Below are 24192 nucleotides of genomic sequence, written 5' to 3'. Positions count from 1 at the left end.
AGGAATGCCTCTCCTGCTACCACAGATATTTGTTAGTTTGGTATTGTGTACTACTACTATACATGGTATCAGAAAGGGGATAATAACCCTGGATAGTTTACCTCTTGTTCTCATGTCTTCTGTGAGTTTTTCTACTATAAGTATAAAACTCGGAAAAGAGAGAAAATATAATACTGTTCGTTCTGATACCGAGTTAAATTGAGTAATACATTTATTCCCCCTTTTATCTATGATTTGTCAAGTGGTATATCTTTACCCTCCTTATGGGTGATAAAATTGTATTGCTAGGCAAAGGGTTTGTAAAATATGAGACAATTTTTATATGTCTTGTTCTTAATAATAAATTATGCTATTATTTTTCATGAAGCTTGTTAACAGTAGTTCAAAGTGAAAGCAGTCATAACATTTTTAATGTTTTTAGTATCTGTCATTTAATAATATACATTATGTATAAGTTTATTATTGTGTACCTTATGTCCTCTGTTTTTTTAACCATTACATAAATAATCACATAATATTCTGTAAGGTTTTACCTGCTGAAAAAAATGATGATTAATATTGAAAGCCACTGAACTGTGTAGAACTAAAATGTAGAAGACAGGAATGCACATATGTGCTTTGATAAACCTGTGTTCTGTGACAGGCATGTCTTTGGTTATTGAGAAATTCAAGAATGACAATGATAGATTTTTCTGACTCAGATGGAACCATAAATGCGAATGAGACATGTAAGATTCGACCCAACTGCTTCTACAGTTGCTCTGATCTGCAGATGTACCTCTTTGTTACCAAGTTCACGCAAGTGATATTTGCTTGATGTCAATCCAAATATATTATTCACAGGTAAATATTGACAATATTTGACTTACATTAAATGACTCTCTATATATATTATTTATATTATATATACATAAGAAATAATTTTAAGATACATGATTTTAATCCTAGTCAAGAGAGTATATCATGAGGCACACATATGCTGTTTATCTCTGATCTAGACTATGTCTACATTCCTGTTAATGGACAGAAATTCTCATAATTCATTTTCAGCTGATAACCTAGTAAGCACTGAGATGGCTGATGGGCTGGGCATTGTGTAGGCATTTCATAAGAACATCTACAGACCTCTCTAGGAGATGGATATTATGAAAGTCCATGTGGCACACATGGTGAAGCAGAGGTGGAAGGAGACTTACTAATATGTTTAAGATCAGGAGGACACACAATGAATGAACCTCATGATGTCACCATGTGTGTGGCTTCAGGGTCCACAGCTCTCGTCGCTGCTCTTATTCTCTCAAATTATTTCTCAAATTCGTTCCTGCAACACCAGGTACATTAAAATTAGAGATATTACTCTGTCATGGTAGTTATTAAATTCCATTTTACATTATTAGTATCATTCATGAAGGAGTGAGAAACTTGAATACTGTGCAAATGTGAACAAAGAAAAAATGACAATAGAAGAGAAAAGGGAGAGGCTATAGACCAATAGAGAATATGAGACTAGGAAATACTTTGAAATATTGTCTGATACCCTTGTTTTTTGGACTCAGTTAGAGATATGTTTGCAATTATGTTTAGAAAATAAACCCAGCTATCACCTTTGTACTCTGTCAGGGCATTTTCCTTGCCTGATCTGCAGTTGGAGATTCAGGCAATGAATTTCTATGTGCAAACTCAGAGCATCTAAGATATATTAAGACAAATCTATGTCCTACTCAATATTCATTCTGTCTTTTCAATTTCCCTTTGTCTCTCTGCCTAGTTTTTCCTGAGCAATCTGAAAAAATATATTGTCTGCAAAGGCAGTATTTTATAAGAGTTATAGGTTTGTACATCTAAAGTAAAAATATTTGTGGATAAACTGCTGATGGATTTAAGTGTGCTACTAATTAATAATAAGCAAGCATGAAATGGAACTGTAACTACTAAAACCTGTCAGATCAGATGAAGTAATTGTTATAGGTAATTGTGTGCTCAATAATATTGGAAGTATTTGGTGCAGCTCAAATCTACTTTTTTTGATCAGTTATTTGGTGACATAGATCCTTAAGGACCAATTATTTTTGAGCACTACCCAAGTTTATATTTAAAAATGTGTCCAAAATATTAGTAGTACAATGTTTTGCTTTTTATTACTTGACATACTTGTGTTTAATGCCGCAATAACTTTTTAAGTTTAAAGGATGGACTTTTCATATTTTCATTTGCTTTTATCAACTTTAAACAACTACTTTTAAAGGTATGGGCAACAGGGATACCTCTGTCTGATTTCTATCTAGAGATTCACTGATGTTGAGATAAGCCTAGTGGCAGGCCCTGTTCTCCTCAGTTTTTTTCTCTGGAACAAGCCAGATAGAAGATTAAATGGGCCAAAACAACAATGTCACAGAATTTGTCCTGCTCGGATTCACTCAGGATCCTGCTGGGAAAAAGGCATTATTTGTTATGTTTCTACTCATGTACATTGTGACAATGGTGGGAAACCTGCTCATTGTGGTTACAGTAATTGTCAGTCCCTCTTTGGGCACCCCAATGTACTTCTTCCTTGCTTCCCTGTCACTCATGGATGCTATTTATTCCACCACCATCTCACCGAAGGTGATTGTAGACTTGCTCCGTGACAAGACGACCATCTCCTTCACAGCTTGCCTAAGTCAGCTCTTTATAGAGCATTTGTTTGGTGGTGTGGATATTGTCATTCTGGTAGCAATGGCCTATGATCGGTATGTGGCCATATGTAAACCCCTGCATTACCTGATTATCATGAACCGACGTGTATGTAACCTTTTCTTAGTGATGGCCTGGGCGGGAGGTTTTGCACATGCTATGTTTCAAGTTCTTGTTGTGTGCAAACTTCGTTTCTGTGGTCCCAATATCATTGACCATTTTGCCTGTGACACGTATCCACTATTGCTACTTGCGTGCACTGACACCTACTCCATTGGCCTTTCTGCAATTGTCAATAATGGGGCCATGTGTATTGTGATCTTCATCCTCCTCCTACTTTCCTATGGGATAATCCTAAGATATCTCAAAAATCAAAGTCAGGAAGGGAGACGCAAAGCTCTGTTCACCTGCAGCTCCCATATCACTGTGGTTTTCCTCTTTTTTGTTCCCTGCATTTTCATGTATGCTAGGCCAGTTTCTAGTTTTCCTGCTGATAAATCCATTACTGTATTTTATACTGTTGTCACTCCCATGTTGAACCCTTTAATATATACTTTGAGAAACGCGGAGATGAAAAAATCTATGGAAAAGCTCTTTCAAAAACTTCTAATTCCTGATAGAATAAGACTTTCTTCTTGTTGCTTTTTTTATTAAGCAACAGGCAACTATCTTATAGAAATACTAGAAGTATGTGTTTTATCTTGAACATTTATACCAATACTTAATATTGTGAAACTACTTATAGTGTAACGTTATTTATTACTACATTTTGTTGTACTTTTTTGCAGTTATTGTAGCTGTTTATATTATCATTCATTTTTTGCTATATTTTTAATCTTTTTGATGAATTGTCTATTTCAGTTTGTTAAATTTTCAATAAATAATTATCCTTAAAATTTTTTCGTACAATATACTTTGACTATGTTTTTCTTGTCTCCAGTCTCTTTCCAGATCCTTCACTCTTCTGCTCTCAACAAACTTCATATTCTTTCTCTATCTCCCTCCCTTGCTGTTTCTGTGTTTTCCCTCTCAACATTTCAAAACCAAACATAAAAAAACCATCAGAATAAGCAAACAAAAAACCAACAATAAAAATGCCAAAATAACCCAAATAACCCACTCCACATACCTAGTACAAACCAAAGAATGCCAACCCTGGACTTCATTTTCTGCTTGACACTTGGTGAATTGATCTTCCTCCTAAGTTACTACTTTCTTACTAAATGCCAGTGAAGCAAGTTTTGAAATGTAATAAAATACATCCTATTAAATAATTCTATTTAAACATTTCCACAATAGGAGTATCTTTGGCTGATGGTGTATTAACTGTGTAGATAGTTCCAAGAAGACCTGATATCTTGATCTTAGCAAATCTTTCTTTGGGAGAACAGGAACACAGCTAACTTTCTACAGGCCCTAGAATTCATCATTAGTTTTGGTCTCAGTTTGTTTTCATCATTCAGAAGTTCCACCTTTTTACTTGAAATTTTTGTAATTTGTGTTATTTATATAAACTTCAAAAAGGCTTTCTATCCTGCATTTTCTACATATGGTGACAATATGGAAGGAATTTAAAACATCACTTCAAATGCTCTATCATGAATCTTTCTACAGTATGATGAAATTTTTAATTCCTTGGATTTGCTAGATAAAAATTATACCATAAGTATTTTTGTTTCTAGTGATTCTACTCAATATTTGTACCATGTCTCCTCATCATGCTAATGTGTTTGTTAAAATTGAAAAATAAGGATCATCATTTGGAAGATACTCCCCAGTTAATTTCATGATGGCGATCAAAATTTATTTATCAATTCTCCCATTAGGAAGGCTTTGAATTTATTAAAAAAGGCCATAAACCCCTCTCAGAGTACTTTAGTCTGCCCTTGAGAACTTCAATAATGACAGTTGTCTTGGAGAAACTTTATTAAAAAATCCATAGAAGTTTGCACATAATTGATTCACAATGAATATAGAGGGATTTAGCTATGGTCACTAGATCTGTGGAGAAAAAACTCTTCTTAAATGTAATACTATGTTTCTTTTTCTTTGACTTATGTATGGTAATTATAACTGAAACATGAATTGATGTTTCTGTTATCAGCAACAGGATCTTTTGATAATACAAGCTCTTTAATATATTATCTATAAAAATATCCCTGAATAACAGGGTGTCTGAAAATTACGTGGAATGAATCATTGATTGAAAATTTTACCGTATCACATAAGTCTATATTCAGTATTTGCTTTTTATATTAAAATTCAAAATATCTATCTTTACAGATGACATGAAACTGTACTTAAATTATACTAATGATTTCACTGGAAAAACCCTAATCATGAAAACATTTTCAATTATGTGACAGATTTACAAAAACAAATGGAATGGGATAGACATAGCATGAGGAATTATAGCTTCTTCCACATATATTTAGTTGGTTACTAAGTTGCATGTTGTTGAGTTAAGAAATCTGTATAATTACTCTCAAGACACAGGGACCATCATTAAAGTCCAGGAGAAGTGGAAAGATTGTAAAAGACAAAGGGAAATAGGGACTGGAATAAACAGTTTCTTCTCGTTATGAAAGAAAGCAAACCTTCAAATTACAAAATACCCACACTTTAAAACTAATACCCATCACATATACAGAAGAACTATCAAATAGAGTGTTTCAAAGCTCACTAATTCAACTCTTCTTTTCATACCTACCATTCACCATTCTATTTTAATTATGTTAACAGCATTGTTACACCACATCTTTTGTACAAATCATGTAATTTTTAGAACCAGTCAACCTAATCCACAGAGGTAAGAAGGGCTCTAATGAATTTTCTCATATCTACAAATTCCTGCCACACATGAAAGAAAAATTCAGAGTTTGATTCTTTGGAAGCAGAAAGATTGTAAAAGTAGAGATTTTGGAAGAGAGCTGTAAAATCCCATTGTCTCAACATGACAGGGACATTGCACTCATGAACACATGGCAGCTGGGGTTAGCTGCACAAAATCAGTCCATCTTGTAGGCAGAACAAATTTTATGTTGAAGCATATGTGGCTTGGTTGGTGTCTTAGTCTCTCCATTGGAAGTCTTGCCTGGTTACAGTAGATGGCTGGTTGAGGTTCCTTAACCCCTATTGCAAGGTATTTTCATTAGGGTCACCCTTTTTGATTTCCACAGTATTTCCACTGCTCTGTTTCTAGCTCATCCTAGCGATGTCCTTAGATTCCAGTTGTTTCTCCCAATACTTCTATACTCCATCCTCAGCTAATTTGAGCCCTCCTGTTTCCATCCCCATTCCCTCTTCTAGGCCTACATTCCCCATCTACTTGAAATGTCTACTTTTCCCCTTTACAGTGAGATTTGTGCATTCCCCTGATTCCCTTGAGCCATCCTTATTATTTACCTTCTCTGCTTCTGTGGTAGGAGAGACCAACTAATGAATAACCCAGCTGGAGATACCCTGAAAGTGAGGCCACCAAGGAGGACCAGGATCCATGGGATGGATAACCCAGAGACCCAGGATAGAACCAAACAGGTGACAAAAAGTGTTAATGAAATGATTCCAAATGATAGTCTGTTATACTCATAGATTGGAGTCTAGCCCATCTGTCATCAGAGATGTTTCACTCAGCAGCTGATGGAAACAGATATGAAGACCCATAGCCAAACATCAGGCAAAGCTCAAGGAATACTGATGAAGAGGGGAAGGATTGTAGAATCCCGAGGTCAAGTATAACACGAGAAAACCCACAGAACTAACTTTCCTGATCTCATAGGGTCTCATTGAGACTGAATCAACAACCAGGGAACCTTTATGCAACTGTTCTAGGCCCTTTGCACGTACGTTACAGTTGTGTAGCTCGGTTTTCTTGTGAGACTCCAAGTAATGAGAGCAGGGGCTGTCTTTAACTCTTCTTCCTGCTTTTGGGACCGATTGATTCTTCCTGCTACCCATTCTTGCCTCATCCAACCTTAATAGAAGAGGATACCTAGTCACATTGAAAGTTGATATATCATGGCTTGCTGATATCCATGGTAGGCATGCTTATATCTGAAGAGAAACAAAGCGAGTGTAGGTGGGAGGATGAAGAGGGGTTCCTGGGGTGGAGGGAAAGGAGGTGAGAGGGAGGAACTATGAAGATGGAAGGTAAACTTGGATGGTATGTAAAAACAACAAAACATAGACAAAAAAAAAAACGTAAAATAATTCAAAATAATCTGTGTTTGTGGTCATTTTGAGCTGAAGAATTGGCTCTGACTGGCAATCTTGACTTTAGATTGTCCAGTCCATCGAGATTCCTTCAGTTCTTAGAGTACTTAAAGTTACCAAGGAACAGGCTCAGCAGGGTGGGGTGACTAGAGGATTGGTTCATAATATTAGGGTATATAAGATAGAGGGGTAAACAGAACAACACACACACACACACACATACACACACACACTTACACAATAGCAAACCAGACAGACAGACATACACAGATGAGGTGCAAGATTTAAGTTTGTGGTAGTGACCTACTCAGCCTCTCCAGAGGAGCTTGGGGTATCCAATCCCCTTCAACAGGTCCTCTGGCTCACCAGAAGAGTGCTGGGCCATCTCCCAGTAGCCCCAAACTGTTATCTGCCACAAGTTCACTTGAATCTTATGCATACATCACAGAAACCAGAGCTCCAACAGCCAGAAACAGAAAACAGAACTTTCCCAGGCAATACAAATGTTTGGCACACAAACTCAATGGAGGGAGCACATGGTGGATTTGGGGGTGCCAGATGAGTCCCTGAATGTTGTACCCAATGACTGGACCTTCCAAACCATCAAGAGACCAGATCTGATCCAAAAGCAAGGAGTCCTTGTAATTACGAGTTAATTCAGGTCCTCCATCCATCTGACACAGCAGGTGTAGTAGGGACCTGAAACAGTAGTGGGGCAGGACATATATTTGGGGTAGAGCAGGGCAGGTATCTGGGGGCCTGAGAGATGCATAGCAACAGTCTCAGGATTGGCACACCTCTGGGATAGGGGAATCTCTTGTGAGTTGGTTGGTTAGCTGCAGCTGCAGAAAGGTTGCTATGCCTGGAGGCCATCCAAAGACCATTGCTACTTACTACATTCCACTAGTATCAGTAAAACACCTTCTGAGTGGTTCCTTACCACATGGATGGTATCAGACAGTTTCTTCCCAGTAATTAGGGCAAGGTCCAGGTGAGGGGAGAGAGGGCTCACTCAGGGGCCTACAACTTGCTGGGTCTTTTCTGTAGCTTGTCATGTCTGCCAAAGCAGAGGACTGGGTGAGGGACTGGGCTCTTCATTAGAAGCATAGAAAGAGCCAAGGCTGCTCTTTGTGATGGTCATTCCACTTGTAAATGCATAAAAGTCTCCCAGGTGCTAATCGTTTTGAAGACATGAGGGGGTCATGGAGATGCTGAGATTTGCTGCTATGAGAGACTAGGAAAGGCCACTGGTGAAAGGGTAGCCTCAATTGCAGTAGAAACCCTAAGACAGAATGTACCATAAAAGGGTAAAATTGTCATTATATGTGTTTTCTTGCATAGCATTATTTTGTGTGAAAATGTGTTGTCAACATTTAGGCGTATTTAAAATTGGAATATTTGCTTTCTTACTATAGTGATAACAAAAATATTTCTAACATATTTATGTAAAATGTTGTCTTCACTTAGCTGGTTACAATCCATTTTCATTATTTTGTATATGGAAGCATCAACGTATTTTTCTCTGTTATATTACTTTAATTGTTTATTTGTAATTCAGCACTTTAATGTTATATGTCAGTGAAGTAGATTATGATGCACAGTGGAAGGCTTCCCATTTAATGCTTTTTAAAAAAAATACATTCCAGCATTGCGGTCATTTTAAAGTATTCATGCATATGATAAGCATGTAGACAAAGAATAAATTAAATGTAAATAATTTGAAAAGTAATTAAATTCTTCACTATGCCCTTAACATTAGTCTGAGAGATTCTTTGTTTCTTTGATTTTGAAAATTTCTATTTTATTAATTAGTAACATTATCTTAATGAGTTTTATATGTGTACTGTGTTTAGGTTTATCTTATTATTTGGCCAATATCCTAATGTGCATATTTAACTTATTATTTTAGGTTTCTCTACTTTTTTGATGTTGACTCTTAGATTTCTAAATTTCCTTATTCAGTTTGATTTTATTGTAATACACGGGTTTTTGTGTGTTGTATTTTATTTAATTCTAAGGCTCATTTAATTTCCATCTTGATTGCAATAGTGGCCAATTTATCACTCTGTGATGTGATAAATGATCTTCATGAGTTTGTGAACTTCAGTATATTGTGGTTATACAGAGGATAATGGATTATTTCAATTTCTCAAGATATTTGTTTTGTGACCTAATATGTGTTATATTTTAGAGAATATTTAAAGAACTGCTGATAAATATGTCTTATGAAGTTTTTTGATGGAATTAAATTTGGTTTCCTTGGTATGTTAATAGATTAGTCACTATAAAAGTGAATGGAGTAGAAAGAGAAGAAAATACAGTAAGCATAGTGATTAGTACAAAGATGAAAGAGAGAAAGTAGAGGGTGGGAAACCTGTGGAGGCCCAAGAGGTACCTGTAGAGGCCCAAAAATTCAGGATTGAGAAATAAAAGTATGCATTTAGGTAACAGCATTCTTCTAGGAGGCTATGGAAGGATCCCTATAAACCAGGCCTAGCAATATTTTTGGAAAAAGGAGAGAGCAAAATGAAGGATTAATGAGAGACTGGTGAAAAAGGCAAAAACAGAGCAAAAGCAACAAAACACTTTAGAGAAAGAACAGAGTAGAGTCCAAACTACTGACAGTTCAGCTTTTTAATATTACACTTTGAAAATTTTCTGTTCATATTTAAACATACTCAAATGGTTTGGTGGTTAGCTTCTCATTCTTGGCAAGATGCAGTCTTTTCCCTCTAGGGATTATTTAAGGGAAAACATTTATTCCCTCTCCCCCAATATTATAAAAATAGTACGTATCAAAAATAGCAATGATGCAAAATACAACAATAGGCTGTGTTGCAAATATAAATGGAAGAAATATTTACCTGATTTAAAGACCCCAGAGATTTCTGAAAGGTGAAATCTGCCCAAGATACAGTTTTTTTATTTTGAATTTTTTCTGGAGACAGCATGGTTTTGCATTGTTTAAGGAAGTCTGTGGAAGTTCTCAATGTCCTAGCATCTCCCACATATAGGAACATTGTTTAAATGAGGAAGACACTTAGGTTTAAGAGAGCCTGATCAAAGGACTCAAGACTGAAGACTTCTTCTTGCACTTGCTCCATAAATTCCCGACTTTTGTTGACTTCAGTATAAGTGACAGTAAAGCAAAAATTTCACATAACTTCAGTGTTGTTCATTTTTGTATTTATTTATTTCAGCAAGTATAATTTTTGGTAAGTTAATTTCCATTTATTAGATTGACACTTTTCATATTTGTACAATCATATCAGTTTGATTCTGTATGAAGATATTTTCCCAGACTGAGCATAAGTTTTGATGTTATTTCAGGTACTTGTTGTATACTTGGACACTTCTCTGAAAAACTGAATGCGAGTGATGTTGAAATGTATTTGTTATGGCAGCTTGTTACTCTTCCTACATCTAAGCAACAATCACTAGTTATAATGTCTTCCCTGAAAGTACATTACTATATGACAAATTTGTAGGCAACACATTGAAGAAAGGCCTTTAGTTTATGGCAAATATAAGATCAATAATGTCAATTTGTGAGATATAACAAGATCTGTAGCTAAAGTATCCTATGAATTATTGAAAGTTATTGAATCATTTAAAAGCTATTATATTCTCATAGGAAGTTTCTAAATAGGAAATATTAAAGTTATGATATATATAATTAATCAGAATTAGCAGTATACACTTGTTAAAAACAGATTGCTTTTATTTTCCATTTGACAAGTAACAATGGAAATAAGTTGTATGCAATTAAATGTCCAGTGCTTTAATTGTTTTGTTTTATGGGACACTCGATTTCATATCATGTTAATGAAGAAATATTATTGTTTATATGTATTTCTGTTAGAAAAAATAAAATTTCTCAGCAACTCAAGCATTAGTACGCAAGAGAACAAGTCAATTAATTTCCAGTAGGTATATGTATGATTTTATGTTTCTTAAAGTTATTCCTGAAAAAATGTTAGTATGTCTGTGTAGAGAAACTCGTAGAGGATTCTTTATCCATATAGAACCTAAATTTTGTAATTGAATAGTTTTTACAGGTATGTTTATAAAGCATTTTGTTATACTGAATTATACATAATGCAACATTCATATGAGCATTTATGCATTTTGAAAATCGACTCCTACTCCATTTCTTCCTATTCTCTCTATTTTCTATCCCTTCTACATTCATAGAGGCCCTTAGTTTCCTAGATAGCTCAACTTCTACTTTTAGATTTTCTGTACATATGTGGTTTTTGTGTATCTGAATTAAATCGAGAACACAAAATGAAATGAAAATCTGTCTTAATCAGATTGTTTTTACTCATTTGATATGAGTATTTCAGGTTATACCGATGTTTCTGAATGGTATAATATCATTCTTTATTATTTTTTATGGTTTGTCGAGAAAGGGTTTTGTCTGTATTGCTTTGGAAGTTGTCCTCGAACTCTCTCTGTAGACCAGGCTGGCCTCGAACTCACAGAGATCTGCCTGTCTCTGTCTTCTGAGTGCTGGAATTAAAGGACTGTGCCACCAATGCAAGGTTAATATCATTCTTTTTATGGCTTCAAATAATCCAAAATATCCTGTAATGCAGGGTCTTTTTGAAATTTTAAGACTATTTTTAAAGCCATGTTCTTAATAACAATATCATATCATTTTCTTTTAGAATAGTGCTTAAGATAGCTTAAATTGAAATCAGTTATATTATACTTTAGTTTTTATGGAACTAAATATTTGGTAATTTATAGTACAGTTTACTTGAGCTTACAAATGACATAGTGTAAGAACTCAATAATTACACTGGCATTTATATTTGTCCTAGTGAAACTGAACATGTTGATAACATGATATCAGTATTACTGATAAATATTGGCAGGTGGGCAAACCAGTAGAAAACAAGAAGTGAATGAGACAGAAATGACATAAATTATGTTATATTCTTATGTTTACATCAGGATAATCTTTTTCAGTCTGTGACTTGATGGGCAAGTATTCATGTGAGTGAGGTATGCAAATAGTACATCAGAACTACTAAGAAAGATCTAACTCTGCACATATCATCCACCATCAATTCTAAGTGACTACAATTGCTTGCTTAAATCAAGCCAAAATAGATTTTTTTCACAAGTAAATGTTGGTAATACTTATACACAATGAAACAGAAAATCTCTTAGATAATTTGAGCATATGTCCAAGTTTAAGTATTGTGAAAATCACAGTAGTATGTGTATTTGTGAGAACTGTTATTGGCAGTAATGAATTGGCAGAATTATAATTCTAGGAAAACATGACTGACTAAGAGAAGTGAAGTCATTGATTTAGACAGCAATGTGTCAAATAACATTGGAGATATTTGATATAATTTAAACCCTTATTTGAGATAAGTGGAGTATATTTAAAGAATAACAGTATATTATGATTAGTGCTCCCTATTTCTAAAAGTATGCCATCACATCACTCAACTAGATGTGCAGGAACATTAGGAACTACACAGAATATGCTGTAAAATACCTTCTCATAGCACCAGTTTGGCTCTATGTAAGTTGACACAATTAGCTGTATTGCTACCACTTTGCAGTTTTAAAAATTTTAGCAATGTATTAGTTCTATTAGAATTTCATACAATGTGATTTGATCATATTCACCCCAACCCCTTCTCTCCTCATTACATACTCAACGTTTTGTTTTCCTTTCTCACAAAAAAGGTTTTGTTAAACCATTGATTCCCATTTGTGTTACTCAACTACTTTTAGAGTGAGACCTGTGCTATAGTATGGTATACATACTAGGGGTCATACTTTCAAAGATCACTGATTTCACTTCTTCTGGTGGCTATAAAATACCAATAACTACTCAACAAATGGCAGGTTTCCCTGGTTGCCTCTTTTCTTCATCCTAAATTTTATCTGACTTGATGCTTAGCAGGTCTTGATAAATAAGATATTAGGGGTAGTTTTAATTATGTCCATTTAGCACTATTAGGTTCTCCTCTAGGGCCTAGAGCATATTAATTCAAAGGTCCTTTACTCTAATAAGAGTTCCATGTTTGGTCTCCAACTAATGAAGTTGGCCTTAGTTCCAATCAGGAAGTGCTTGCTTATTCCCATAATATCAGTGCCACTATTATACCAGAAGGCATGTCTCAAAGGCTAGTTGTTATTGTATGTTGTAGAGTTCATATGTGGCTGAGGATGATGATTACCTCACTCCTCTGGTATAATTCATAGCATCTTGAAGCATTTTCCAAAAAAACTAAACAGTAGGGATGAAGCTTCATGTTGAGTGCCTTCTTGATTTCTTTGTGTTCAATGATGCAACTGCTATGATGTTGTGCATGGGGAACCTTGGCAGATTCCACATCAGACTAGCTTGAGACAGGGGACAAACATGCCAGGTAGACAGAACTTAGTGAGAAGTTTAATAAAAAATGGAAAGGGGGGAGGAAAGAGAAAAGAGGTAAAGAGACACAGAGAAAGGGTGAGGTCAGAAGAGAAAAGAGATAAAGTAAAAGTCCTGTCTGCCCCAGGGGGACAGTGGGAAAGAGAGAGTGAAAGGAGCATAAGTGGGAGGGGGTCTTTCTTGTAAAGGGGTCCTTTGCACTTGCATGCTGACCAGGGTACTGCCTGAGGGCATTTTGCCAGGTGACAGGTGCAGGCCAGCATAATGCCTGAATCCTTACAGCAGCTATGAGTTTCTTCAGAAATAGGATCTTACCATCAAGTTCAAAGATGGTAACAAAAAGAATTGAAAATAGCCAGTAATATTTGGGGGTCTAGGGCATTTTATTGACCAATAACTCTGAAAGCAGTAATCTATTCCCGGTACTTGGAGTTTTAATTGTTAACTGGTTATAACTAGTTAAAATAAGAACCATTCCACTTTGTTTTAAGTCTACTTGAAGATAAAACATTGTTTTAAACATAAATGATTGAAACCCCTTTGTCTGCTCTTCTGTGTAGATATGCACTGAAGAATTGAGACAGAAAAGAGTACCTAGAGACTTACTGACAGAAATTGATGGAGCTCTCTGAAAGAAGAACTAAATAAATACTTATTCCATGCTTGTTATGGGTTTGCCATTGTATAGGTAATTATGAACATGTGTTTCCTGATGAAATGGATTCATGAACCTCTTTAGAATTCATAGTAGGACCTCTTCTGAAGTGTTTTTGAAGCAAAACAGATAGATTATTAAATGGGACAGAGTAACAATGTCACAGAATTTATCCTCCTGGGCCTCACTCAGGATCCTACTGGACAAAAGGCATTGTTTGTTATGTTTTTGCTCATGTATGTTGTGACAGTTGTGGGCAACCTGCTCATTGTGATGACAATTATTTCCAGCTCCTCTTTGGCCTCCCCAATGTACTTCTTTCTTGCCTTTCTCTCGCTGATGGATGCTGTTTACTCCACTACCATCTTGCCCAAGTTGCTCAAAGACTTAGTTTGTGATAAAAAGACCATATCCTTCACAGCTTGTCTGGTTCAGCTTTTTGTAGAGCACTTATTTGGTGGTGCGGAGGTCTTTCTTCTGGTGATGATGGCCTATGATCGTTATGTGGCTATCTGTAAACCACTACACTACTTAAACATCATGAATCAACAAGTTTGTATCTCACTCTTGGTGGTTGCCTGGATGGGAGGTTTTGCCCATGCTCTGGTTCAAGTTCTCTCTGTGTATAAACTTCCATTTTGTGGACCCAATGTCATTGATCACTTTGGCTGTGATATGTACCCATTATTAGCACTTGCATGCACTGACACCTATTTTATTGGCCTCACTGTTGTTGCCAATAATGGAGCCATGTGCATGGTGGTCTTTGTCCTTCTGCTATTCTCCTATGGAATTATATTAAGCTCCCTTAAGACTCACAGTCAGGAAGGGAGGCGCAAAGCTCTGTCCACCTGTAGCTCCCACATCATTGTGGTTATCCTTTTCTTTGTTCCTTGCATTTTCATGTATGTTAGACCTGTCTCAAACTTCCCTATTGATAAATCTATTTCTGTTTTTTATACGGCTATTACTCCAATGTTGAATCCTTTGATATATACACTGAGAAATTCAGAAATTAAAAATTCTATTGGAAAGCTCTGGTATAAAATATTAAATGTAGATAAAGTCAGAATTTTTCCTTACTGAGAGTATAATTTATTGGAAAGGAACAATAATCACTTTTTGCAGTATGTGCTCCAAGTTACAAATTAGTAACAACACTTGAAATTATGAGATATTTGTATTAACTGCTTTTTTAATTCTCTTAATGGTTACTGAAGTTCAGCATCCTACTTTTCCATTCTCTAAGAAGTGCATGTTTTCAACTTTTGTCAATTCTCCAATAAATTATTTTCTATACAATTGGGTTAGTAGAGTTCTTTATGAGTTATGTCACTAACTACATAAGTTATATGCACCACAGAGTCTTTTATAGTTGTGTTTTATTATGCTATCATTAATCCTAATGAATATTAACTACTAATGTGCTTATTTTAAAATAATTTTCATTAAATTTCTTTACAAATTTATCAAGAAAATTATATACTTTTACCATAATAATATGCTATTTTGAAGTTTATATGTATTATAGAGTGACACACGGACTTAATTTGCACATGTTCTGTCATGCCATTTTGCTGTAGTTAGAACATATATTGTACTTTTTAAGTTATTGTATATTGTGATCTATATTTCTTAGTTTTGCAATAGTTTTTCCCTTTTTGGTTGCCTTATATACATTATTAAAACTTTTAAAAAAATCTAATCTTAACCTAATATCATGATATTTCATCTTCATTGTATTTTATGTTCAAGTACTTATATATTAATATCTGTGCTATTTCAGTTAGGTTAATTTATGACTTCTAATTAAATACTTTATTATTATAGCCAGTAAAGTATATTTTTAAATAAAATAATAAAAGATTTTTATTTAAATAGGGTTGCAAACACTGAAATAATTATTTGAATAATAGTTTTATTAACATGCTTAATGGGCTTATTGACATTGTATTACATGCCTATGCAATATGGAAATTGAGAGCTTGAGCACACTATGTTATTCTTTTTGATATAATATAAAAATCACATATGTTTAGGTTCTTTTATTTCTTTTGTAATTCTTTTATTTTCACAATTTGTTTACCTTTTAGTTTCGGTGCTATTAATTAAATCAGTGTTCTTCATATTGTAGTTTCCAAGTGGTTATATCTAGTCTTAATGTAAAGTGAAGCATGACTGCATGACTTTAGCTACTTTACTAATATATCTTGTTCAATGTGTTAGACTTTCCATAAACTTTTCTATAATTGCAAACAATATTATCTGAAATAAGTTTTATATGTTTGTATTTTAATGAAAATAGATTCTTCTCTCATACAATGGAGTGGGAGGAGTTAAGGAAGGGGAAACTAATAATTTCCCTATAACATTTTACAACACAACTGTTTTATTATGGTATTATACTAATTAAAATTGGAAAATACAGATCAGTAACTCAAACAGGCTCATTGACAAAGTTCTTATGATGATGCTTATGATATATCTCTATAAAAATTATTCATTAAAAATGGTCATGAAATCCTGTAAGTTAGTGTTGTGTCACTTTCTAAAGAACAATTAAAAACTATTTACAAAGATATTCCACTAACAATAGTTTCCATGTGACTCAGTTATCCTACCTCTGAGTGTGAAGCAAAGGATTTTATTACTACAGAAACACTTGCACATCAGTGTTCATTGCTGCTCTGTTCACGACAGTTTGGAAACATAAGTAACCAAGAGATATATCAGATTAATTAAGTAGAGAAAATGTACTACACACACACACACAGACAGACACACAAACACACTGTGTATTATTCAACTATACAAAAAATGAAATCACAAAATTTTCAGGCATGTGGACGGAACTGGAAAAATTGTATTTATTTAGGCTGAATGGACCCTGAAGACAAAATTCTTACTTTCTCTCTCATTAGAGATTCCTGGCTTCTGTCTCTTGTTTTATGTGTTTATTTGTGGAAAATTATGAAATTACAAATGGGTTATTAGCAGAAGTGATGCATTTAGGAAGGAGAATAGTAAAATATATATAAATTGAAAGTATAAAGGGCAAAACTGGGAGCAGAAGGACTCAAGAAGAAAGTAGAATGATTCAGAAAGGGAGTGCCTGATAAAGGCTCAGACAAAAGGAAGTGTGCCTACAGAAGCTCCTTGGCAACCAAGTACAAAATGTAATAAGGTCTAGTAGAATATATTCCATGAGATCCCAGGTGGTGAATACTGGGAACTAAAAGTTTAAGAATGGATAGAAACAAAGATGTAGGGTGGGTTAACTAAAACTAAAGATGTTTGAGAATTTTTATAAGATTCCACTAGTTTGTATGTTATTGGAATATATATGTAAAATATTATGAGTAATATACATATTATTTATGATGCTATATAGCATATAATTATATATATATTTGTGTATTATTTATATAATAGATATGATATACAGTTTTCATTGTAAATAATATATTGTCACATATTATATGTTATATAGCATAATATTTATATATAATGATAATAAAATATGTAGTATTCATAATAATAGAGGCTATTGCCATTACTCTTGATTTCCAACCATAATCAGATACTAAGACTCTATTGTTGAAGACATAGTACAATTGGTTGCCAGACACAGGGAAGCAAGACTTGAACTGACCAAAAAATTTTCCCTGTAGTCTAGTATTCACAGTAATGAAAGTTGCTATGTAGACAGCTGAGGAAGAAAAAATATCAGTGGTATTTTCAAGTGCTGGACCATAGATGCTATAATACTGACCTGATAGACAAATGTGCCAGGTCAGGCAATAGTGACAAGACTGTTTATGGGAATAATCAATCCTTCTATTGATTGGATTTGAGACTTTCTCCATGAGAGACAATATCTTCCTAGTATTGTATAAATGTCAGAACCCATAGCAAGTGAGTTCGTACGCCCTAGAGGAGAATATATTGATTTTTTCTTCTTTTCTAAATTTCAAATTATCAGCTGATTTCTAAACACATTTGACTATTTTCCTTAGTGACAGGAGTTTCTTAATGGAAAAGGTAGTGACCAATGCTTACTCATTACTTTTTAAATGCTGAAAATAAGCAAATATGAGAGCTGGAAATGTGCATCTAAGAAACTATGAGTGCTAAGAATGGGACATCTGTATTAATCCCTTGCCAAGGCTCCAGGGTAATGCAAAAAAGAGGGTCAAAGAAGTGTAAGAGCAGAGGATGGGAACTAGTCATTTGAATTGCTATGACACACATGAATTCACCAGAACTATGACTGCTGATGCAGAATCTGTGCCAGATCTAGGCAGTTTAAAATTTTAGCAGAGATTACTACAGGGCTCCCAGGCTTTAACATGAACGAAATAGTTAACAATCGATGAAGTCTGCAGGGTAAATGGGTGGTGGGAAAGTCACTTTTCTTTCGAAGTGTGACCACTGTAATATTCCCTATGCCCTATGACTGGTCTCACATTCATTTGAAGACGGGAAACAGTTATTGGATCAGTGGGTTAAAAAATAAATAAAAATTACCAAAGGATAACATGAAGTTGAGAGGAAGATGTGTTGGATAGTCTTTCATGGATGAAACTAAAGTACGGATATAATCAAGAAAGTTTTCATGCTCCAGATCCAGAAAGGTGTGTGTGTGTGTGTGTGTGTGTGTGTGTGTGTGTGTGTGTGTGCGTGTGTGTGCATGTCAGTATATGTATGAGAACTGGGAGAAGTGGAGGAATGGGAAGCTGTGATCAGAATGTTTTGAATGAGGAAAAATTAAATAAGAATTCAAAAAGAAATATTGTGTGCATGGATGAAATGTTCAAAGAATAAATACAAATATAAAAGTGATCACCTTCCAATATATTGAGGTTTTTCTGTATCACTTGACATTATGAAATTAGTAGAGGAAAATTAGAGGAGGAATACTGAGCATCAGAATGGGCAAGAATATTTTGGATAAACATTAAAGATTTTGTAATACTATCAAAATTTGATTGTCTAAAATTACACCAAAATACAAATTTTCTTCTGGAGAATTAATCTCTAGGATGAGTAAAAAATATTTTCAGAGTTTATTTTTTAAAGGGTTCCTATTGAAATGTAAAGAATCTTAAATATCACAACAGAAATTGTATCATCTATGTAAGCTTAACATTATACAGAGAAGATTGTATTTATATATTTGGAATAAAAGGTCTAAACTTCCTCCATTTTACAATTGGATCTGAGTTTCACATTCTTAGGAGCAAACAAAGTTCATTTCAAATGAAGAGGACACTAATCAACAGCATCCATTACTGTAAAGACCACTTAGAAGATCTGAGCTAGCCCCCACAGTACCTCATGAGGATAAGGACTAAAAAAAGAACATTTCCTGTAATCCCCTGGAAACAAGTCCAGACTTGCCCTAACATGTCTAAAGATGCAAAAACTAAAACCTCAGCCAATCAAAACTATGCTAATGCCACTAATGATTGCTAAACAAATCACATTTGAGGTGGCCTGTTTCTGAAATTACCCTAGATATGCTAAAAAGAGCCTGTGTACCTTCTCTGGGTTGCCGTTTTTAAAAGTAGTTGATTGTGCATGGTGATTGTTTCTGTAGAATAAACGATCTTTGTTCTTCATACTATTTGATTCTGGGGTCTTCTTTTAGTGGTTCATAGACCCTTAAAGAGAATACACATATATTTATACATACATACATGTACAAAACATTTAAGGATAATAGAGGGTATGTATTTGAAAGATAACAAGGAGGAACATATGGGAGGGTTTGGAGGTAAGACATGGAAGAGGGAAATGGTATCATATTATAATCTCAAAAATAAAAGAAATAGTTGAAGATTGTGGCACAATTTCAATAGATATTTTATAATAGGAAATATAGAAAAGGCAATGAAGCATTACTAGATGCAATAATTTGTCTACATTACTAATAATTAAGGGAATTCAAATCACACTCATAAGGAAATATTCTATATTAAAGTGGATATTTCACAAGTTCATATGACCAATGCTATTGAAACATACATAAGGCATCCTTGTTGTGTGAATGGGCATCTTTTGGGTATATGTCTAAGAGTGGAATTTCTGGGTCTTGTGGTATGTCTGTTCCACTATGTTCATAGCAGCTTTGTATGTAATAGCTACATCCTGGAAGCAACCTAGATGCCCCACAACTGAAGAGTGGCTAGAGAAAATGTGGTACATTTACACAATGGAGTACTACTCAGCAGAGAAAAACAATGGAATCTTGAAATTTGCAGGCAAATGGGTGGCACTAGAGGAAACCATCCTGAGTGAGGAAACCATCCTGAGTGAGGAAACCATCCTGAGTGAGGAAACCCAGACACAAAAAGACAAACATGGTATGTACTCACCCATATATGGATTTTAGATATGGATCAGGGGAGTGTCAGCCTACAATCCCAGTGCCAGTAAGTCTGGGAAACAAGGAGGCTCCCAAGAGAGATGCATGATAACCCAGAGAAGTGGAATGAGGCAAGATCTTCTGAGCAGATTGGGAACATCGGGGGAGGGAAGAGGGAACCATGAAAAAGAGAGGGTGATAGGAGGCGAGAAGAAGGCATGGGGGAGCAGGAAGTTTGGGTTGGAATAAGAATAGAGGAGAGCAGGATGAGAGATACCATAATAGGTAGAGTCATTATAGGCTTGAGGAGAGAGCTGACACTAGTGAAATCTCCAGAGATCTACAAGGATAACACCAACTGGCAAACTAAATAATAGTGGAGAGACTACACTAATAGCCCCTCCTTGATGATAGGGTTGGTTACTATCTTATATGCTATCCTAGAAGCTTCATCCAGGGACTGAAGGAAGCAGAGACAGATATCCACAGCTAAACATTGAGCTGAACTCCTGGAACCCAGAGACACAGATGGAGGAGTGATGAGCAAAGGGGTAAAGACCATGTGATTAAATCACAAAGACAGCTGACCAGATGAGGGCGGAGCTCTTGAATCCCAGACTGATGGCTGAGAGGCCAAAAGGGGACTGATCCAGACTCCATGAATGTAGTGCCAGGGAGGAGGCCACAGAAATCACTGGGGCCTTGGGTAGTAGACCATTGTTTACCATGGTTTATGAATGAGATTTGGGAGCCCATTCCAAACAGAGGGATGCTCTCTCAGCCTGGACACATGGGGAAAGGCCTAGGTCCTGCCCGGGATGAAATGACAGACTCTGGAGATCCCCACAAGGAGGGTTTCACCCTCCCTGGGGAATGATATGGGGAATGGGTGGGGCCTGGGGAGCCGGTGGATGGACAAGGGAGGAGGGGTGGGAGAGGGAGATGGGACTGACATGTGAAACATTCACGTTTCTAATTTAAATAAAAACATATATTGAGAAAAAAGAAACATGAAAAGTGACCTCCCATATACTGTTCTCAGAAAACTAGCAAGCCAACATGGCAATTCACTATTTAGAATCTGCAGAACCTAGAAATAGAACTACCACATGACTTAGGAACCACACTGTTGACTGTATAGCCATTGTAGATAAACACACAAAAGTAATGCCTGTGTGTTTCTGTTTATTGTAGGATTAGTTGTAGACAAGGTTTGAAAACTTCAGGAGCTGCCAGCACATGTCTAGAACTACAATGGGAGCTAAAAACCAGGAGATATAATTGAATTGATATAATGTAGCAAATATGTGGAATGATTGGTAAGATATAACATACAGTATGAGGACTTCAATATATATACAGTATGAGGACTTCAATATATTAGATTATGTTGGGTTATAGAGTTTCACAAAATTTAGCAGATTATGCCATCATTAGCCATAGAGGAGAAAAATAGGTAAATAGGAGTGATGACGGATATGTTAATTGCTTTCTCAATACCAACAGTTTTCTTATATAGGTATATTATAATATTCTTGCACCATTTGTTAAATATACAAAATAAGACCCATTTTTACCACTACTCCTGACCCCACTCAGGGCAGAGGTGAGCTGTGGTCCCCACCTGGGGCCGATTATGTATATACTCAAAAGATACATATTCATGCAACAAGGACATCTGTTCCAATATGTTAATAGCAGTATTATTTATAATAGCCAGTAGCTGGAATCAAACTAGATGCCCCTCAACTGAAGAGTGGGTAGAGAAAATGTGGTACATTTGCACAATGGAGTACTACTCAGTGGGAAAAAAAAAATGTAATCTTGAAATTTGCAGGCAAATGGATGGCACTAAGGGAAACCATCCTGAGTGAGGTAACCCAGTCACAAAAAGACAAACATAGTATGTATTCTCTCATATATGAATTTTAGACATACAGGAGTGGAGTGTTAGCCTACAGTCCCACCGCCAGAGAATCTGGGAAACAGTGAGGACTCTAAGAGAGATATGCATGGTAACCCAGAGAAGAGGCATGGAACAGGATCTCCTGAGTGGACTGGGAGCATGGGGGAAAGGGACAGGTAGTTGGGGTAAAGTGAAGGGGAGAAGAGAAAGGGAGAGTAGGACATGGGGAACAGGAAATTTGAGTCTGGGGAAGAATAGAGGAGAGCAGGATGAGAGATACTATAATAGAGGGAGTCATTATAGTTTTGAGAAGAGATCTGGCACTAATGAGATTTCCAGAGATATACAAGGATATATATCTGGTAATCTAAGCAGTAGTGGAGAGGCTGCCTTATATGCCATTCCTATAAAGGGATTGACAACTACCTTGTATGCCATCCTAGAGACTTCATGCAGTGGCTGATGGAAGCAGAGGCAGACACCCACAGCGAAACACTGAACTGAACTCCTGGAAACTAGTTGTAGAGGGGGAGGAGTGATGAACAAAGGGTTCATAACTGGTCAGGTGAAATCCACAGAAACACCTGACTTGAACAAGGAGGAATCTCATGGATCCCAAACTGATGGTTGAGAGGCCAGCATGGGACTCTTCCAGACCTCCTGAACATGGGTGTCAGTGAGGAGGCCTCGACAATCTTTGGGGCCCCGGGTACTTTATCAGTATTTATCCCTGGCATCCAAATGGACTTTGGGAGCCTATTCCACATGGAGGGATACTCTCTCAGCCTGGACACATGGGAGAGGACCTAGGTCCTGCCCCAGATGATATGACAGACTTTGAAGATCCCCCATGAAGAGCCTCACCCTGACTGGAGAGTCGAGTAGGGATTGGATGGGGAATTGGCAGCGGGTGGTAGAGGAGGGGAGGGAGAGGGAGCTGGGATTGACATGTGAAGTAAGCTTGTTACGAATTTAAATAAAATTTTAAAAAGTAAAAAAGAAAAAGACCCATTTATACAAGATACATGTCATTGTGGATCTCAATCGGCTAGAGTTTTCCTTTAAGTGATGAAAAACACTTTCTCTGTTAGCATTGCCCATTACTCCACATGTTGATCAACCATTCATCAAAGGCTTGCCAGACTCAGCAAACAGTAAGACTAATAAACAAGGCATTAAGTATCCAGATGTTACTCTGAGCTTCAGAAGCAAATGGTTAATCAGTGAAATTAATATTGTGGCTTTCGATCATGTTTTACCAGTTACAGGGAGAATTCTACTAAGTATCCCGATGGATTTTGATTTCAAATTGGAGAAATTCTTTTGGATAATAAATAAATGAACTTGTTTTTTTCCTTTCTTTAGCTAGGATTTGTATTTATGTTCATGTTGTTTTTTTAAAAATAATACACATGAGTAAAAATAAAACATGCTATCTAGCATCATTTGGGATAATATGAGTAAGTCTGGAGGCTACTATTCTCAAAGAAATAATTTCTTGAACAAGCATTTATTGCATTCAATATTTATAATTTTATAATATTGGTATTTCTGTGTGGTTTTTCAAGACAGGGTTTCTTTGTAATGCTTTGGAGCCTGTCCTGGAACTCACTCTGTAGACTAGGCTGGTATTGAACTCACAGAGCTCTGCCTGCCTCTGCCTCCCCAGTGCTGGGATTAAGGGTGTGTGCCATAATACATAATAGTAAGATTTCAGCTGATTCATAAGATATCACAAATTACATCCTTACTACCATATTGCTCAAAATATTTCTGGATTTTACTGTGTTTTTATGCTAAAGGTAATACAGAAGTGTACTGACTCATACTAAAGAATATAGAACTTTTCTGTTTTTATAAGGTATTTTTATTTTAATTTTAAATAGCTTGTTTTACATGTCAATCCTAGTTCCCTCTCCCTCCCCTCCTCCCACATCCCCCCATCATCCCCCCCCCAACCTCCCACCCTATTGCCA

General features: G+C 35.8%; 2 protein-coding genes across 3 annotated transcripts; both read left to right on the top strand.

Moving 5' to 3' along the window:
• The first annotated feature begins 488 nt into the window (after positions 1-488).
• LOC101834413 (olfactory receptor 4A5-like) lies at positions 489-15029 on the top strand. 2 transcript variants are annotated; one of them, XM_040745730.1, is made up of 3 exons: positions 489-843; positions 6099-6210; positions 13849-15029. In XM_040745730.1, the coding sequence occupies exon 3, from the start codon at positions 14085-14087 to the stop codon at positions 15027-15029; it is 945 nt and encodes a 314-aa protein (XP_040601664.1). In that variant the 5' UTR covers positions 489-843; positions 6099-6210; positions 13849-14084. The 2 variants fall into 2 exon arrangements, with proteins under 2 accessions (XP_040601664.1, XP_040601665.1); XM_040745731.1 differs by lacking the exon at positions 489-843 and having other exon boundaries at positions 5409-6210.
• On the top strand, positions 2180-3339 carry LOC101830918 (olfactory receptor 4A5-like). Its single transcript, XM_005064576.2, has one exon. It carries the CDS (start codon positions 2371-2373, stop codon positions 3325-3327), a length of 957 nt encoding a protein of 318 aa, XP_005064633.1. The 5' UTR covers positions 2180-2370; the 3' UTR covers positions 3328-3339.
• Positions 15030-24192: the final 9163 nt, after the last annotated feature.

This window comes from Mesocricetus auratus, unplaced genomic scaffold (assembly GCF_017639785.1).
Source record: "Mesocricetus auratus isolate SY011 unplaced genomic scaffold, BCM_Maur_2.0 Super-Scaffold_100004, whole genome shotgun sequence".
In the NCBI taxonomy this organism is placed as follows: Eukaryota; Metazoa; Chordata; class Mammalia; order Rodentia; family Cricetidae; genus Mesocricetus; species Mesocricetus auratus.
The sequence above is the reverse complement of the archived record's forward strand: the minus strand, read 5'-3'. Positions and strand labels throughout refer to the sequence as shown.

Coding starts and splice junctions, on each gene's coding strand:
- LOC101830918 (XM_005064576.2), top strand. CDS start 2,371: ATGGGCCAAAACAACAATGTCACAGAATTTGTCCTGCTCGGATTCACT.
- LOC101834413 (XM_040745730.1), top strand. CDS start 14,085: ATGGGACAGAGTAACAATGTCACAGAATTTATCCTCCTGGGCCTCACT.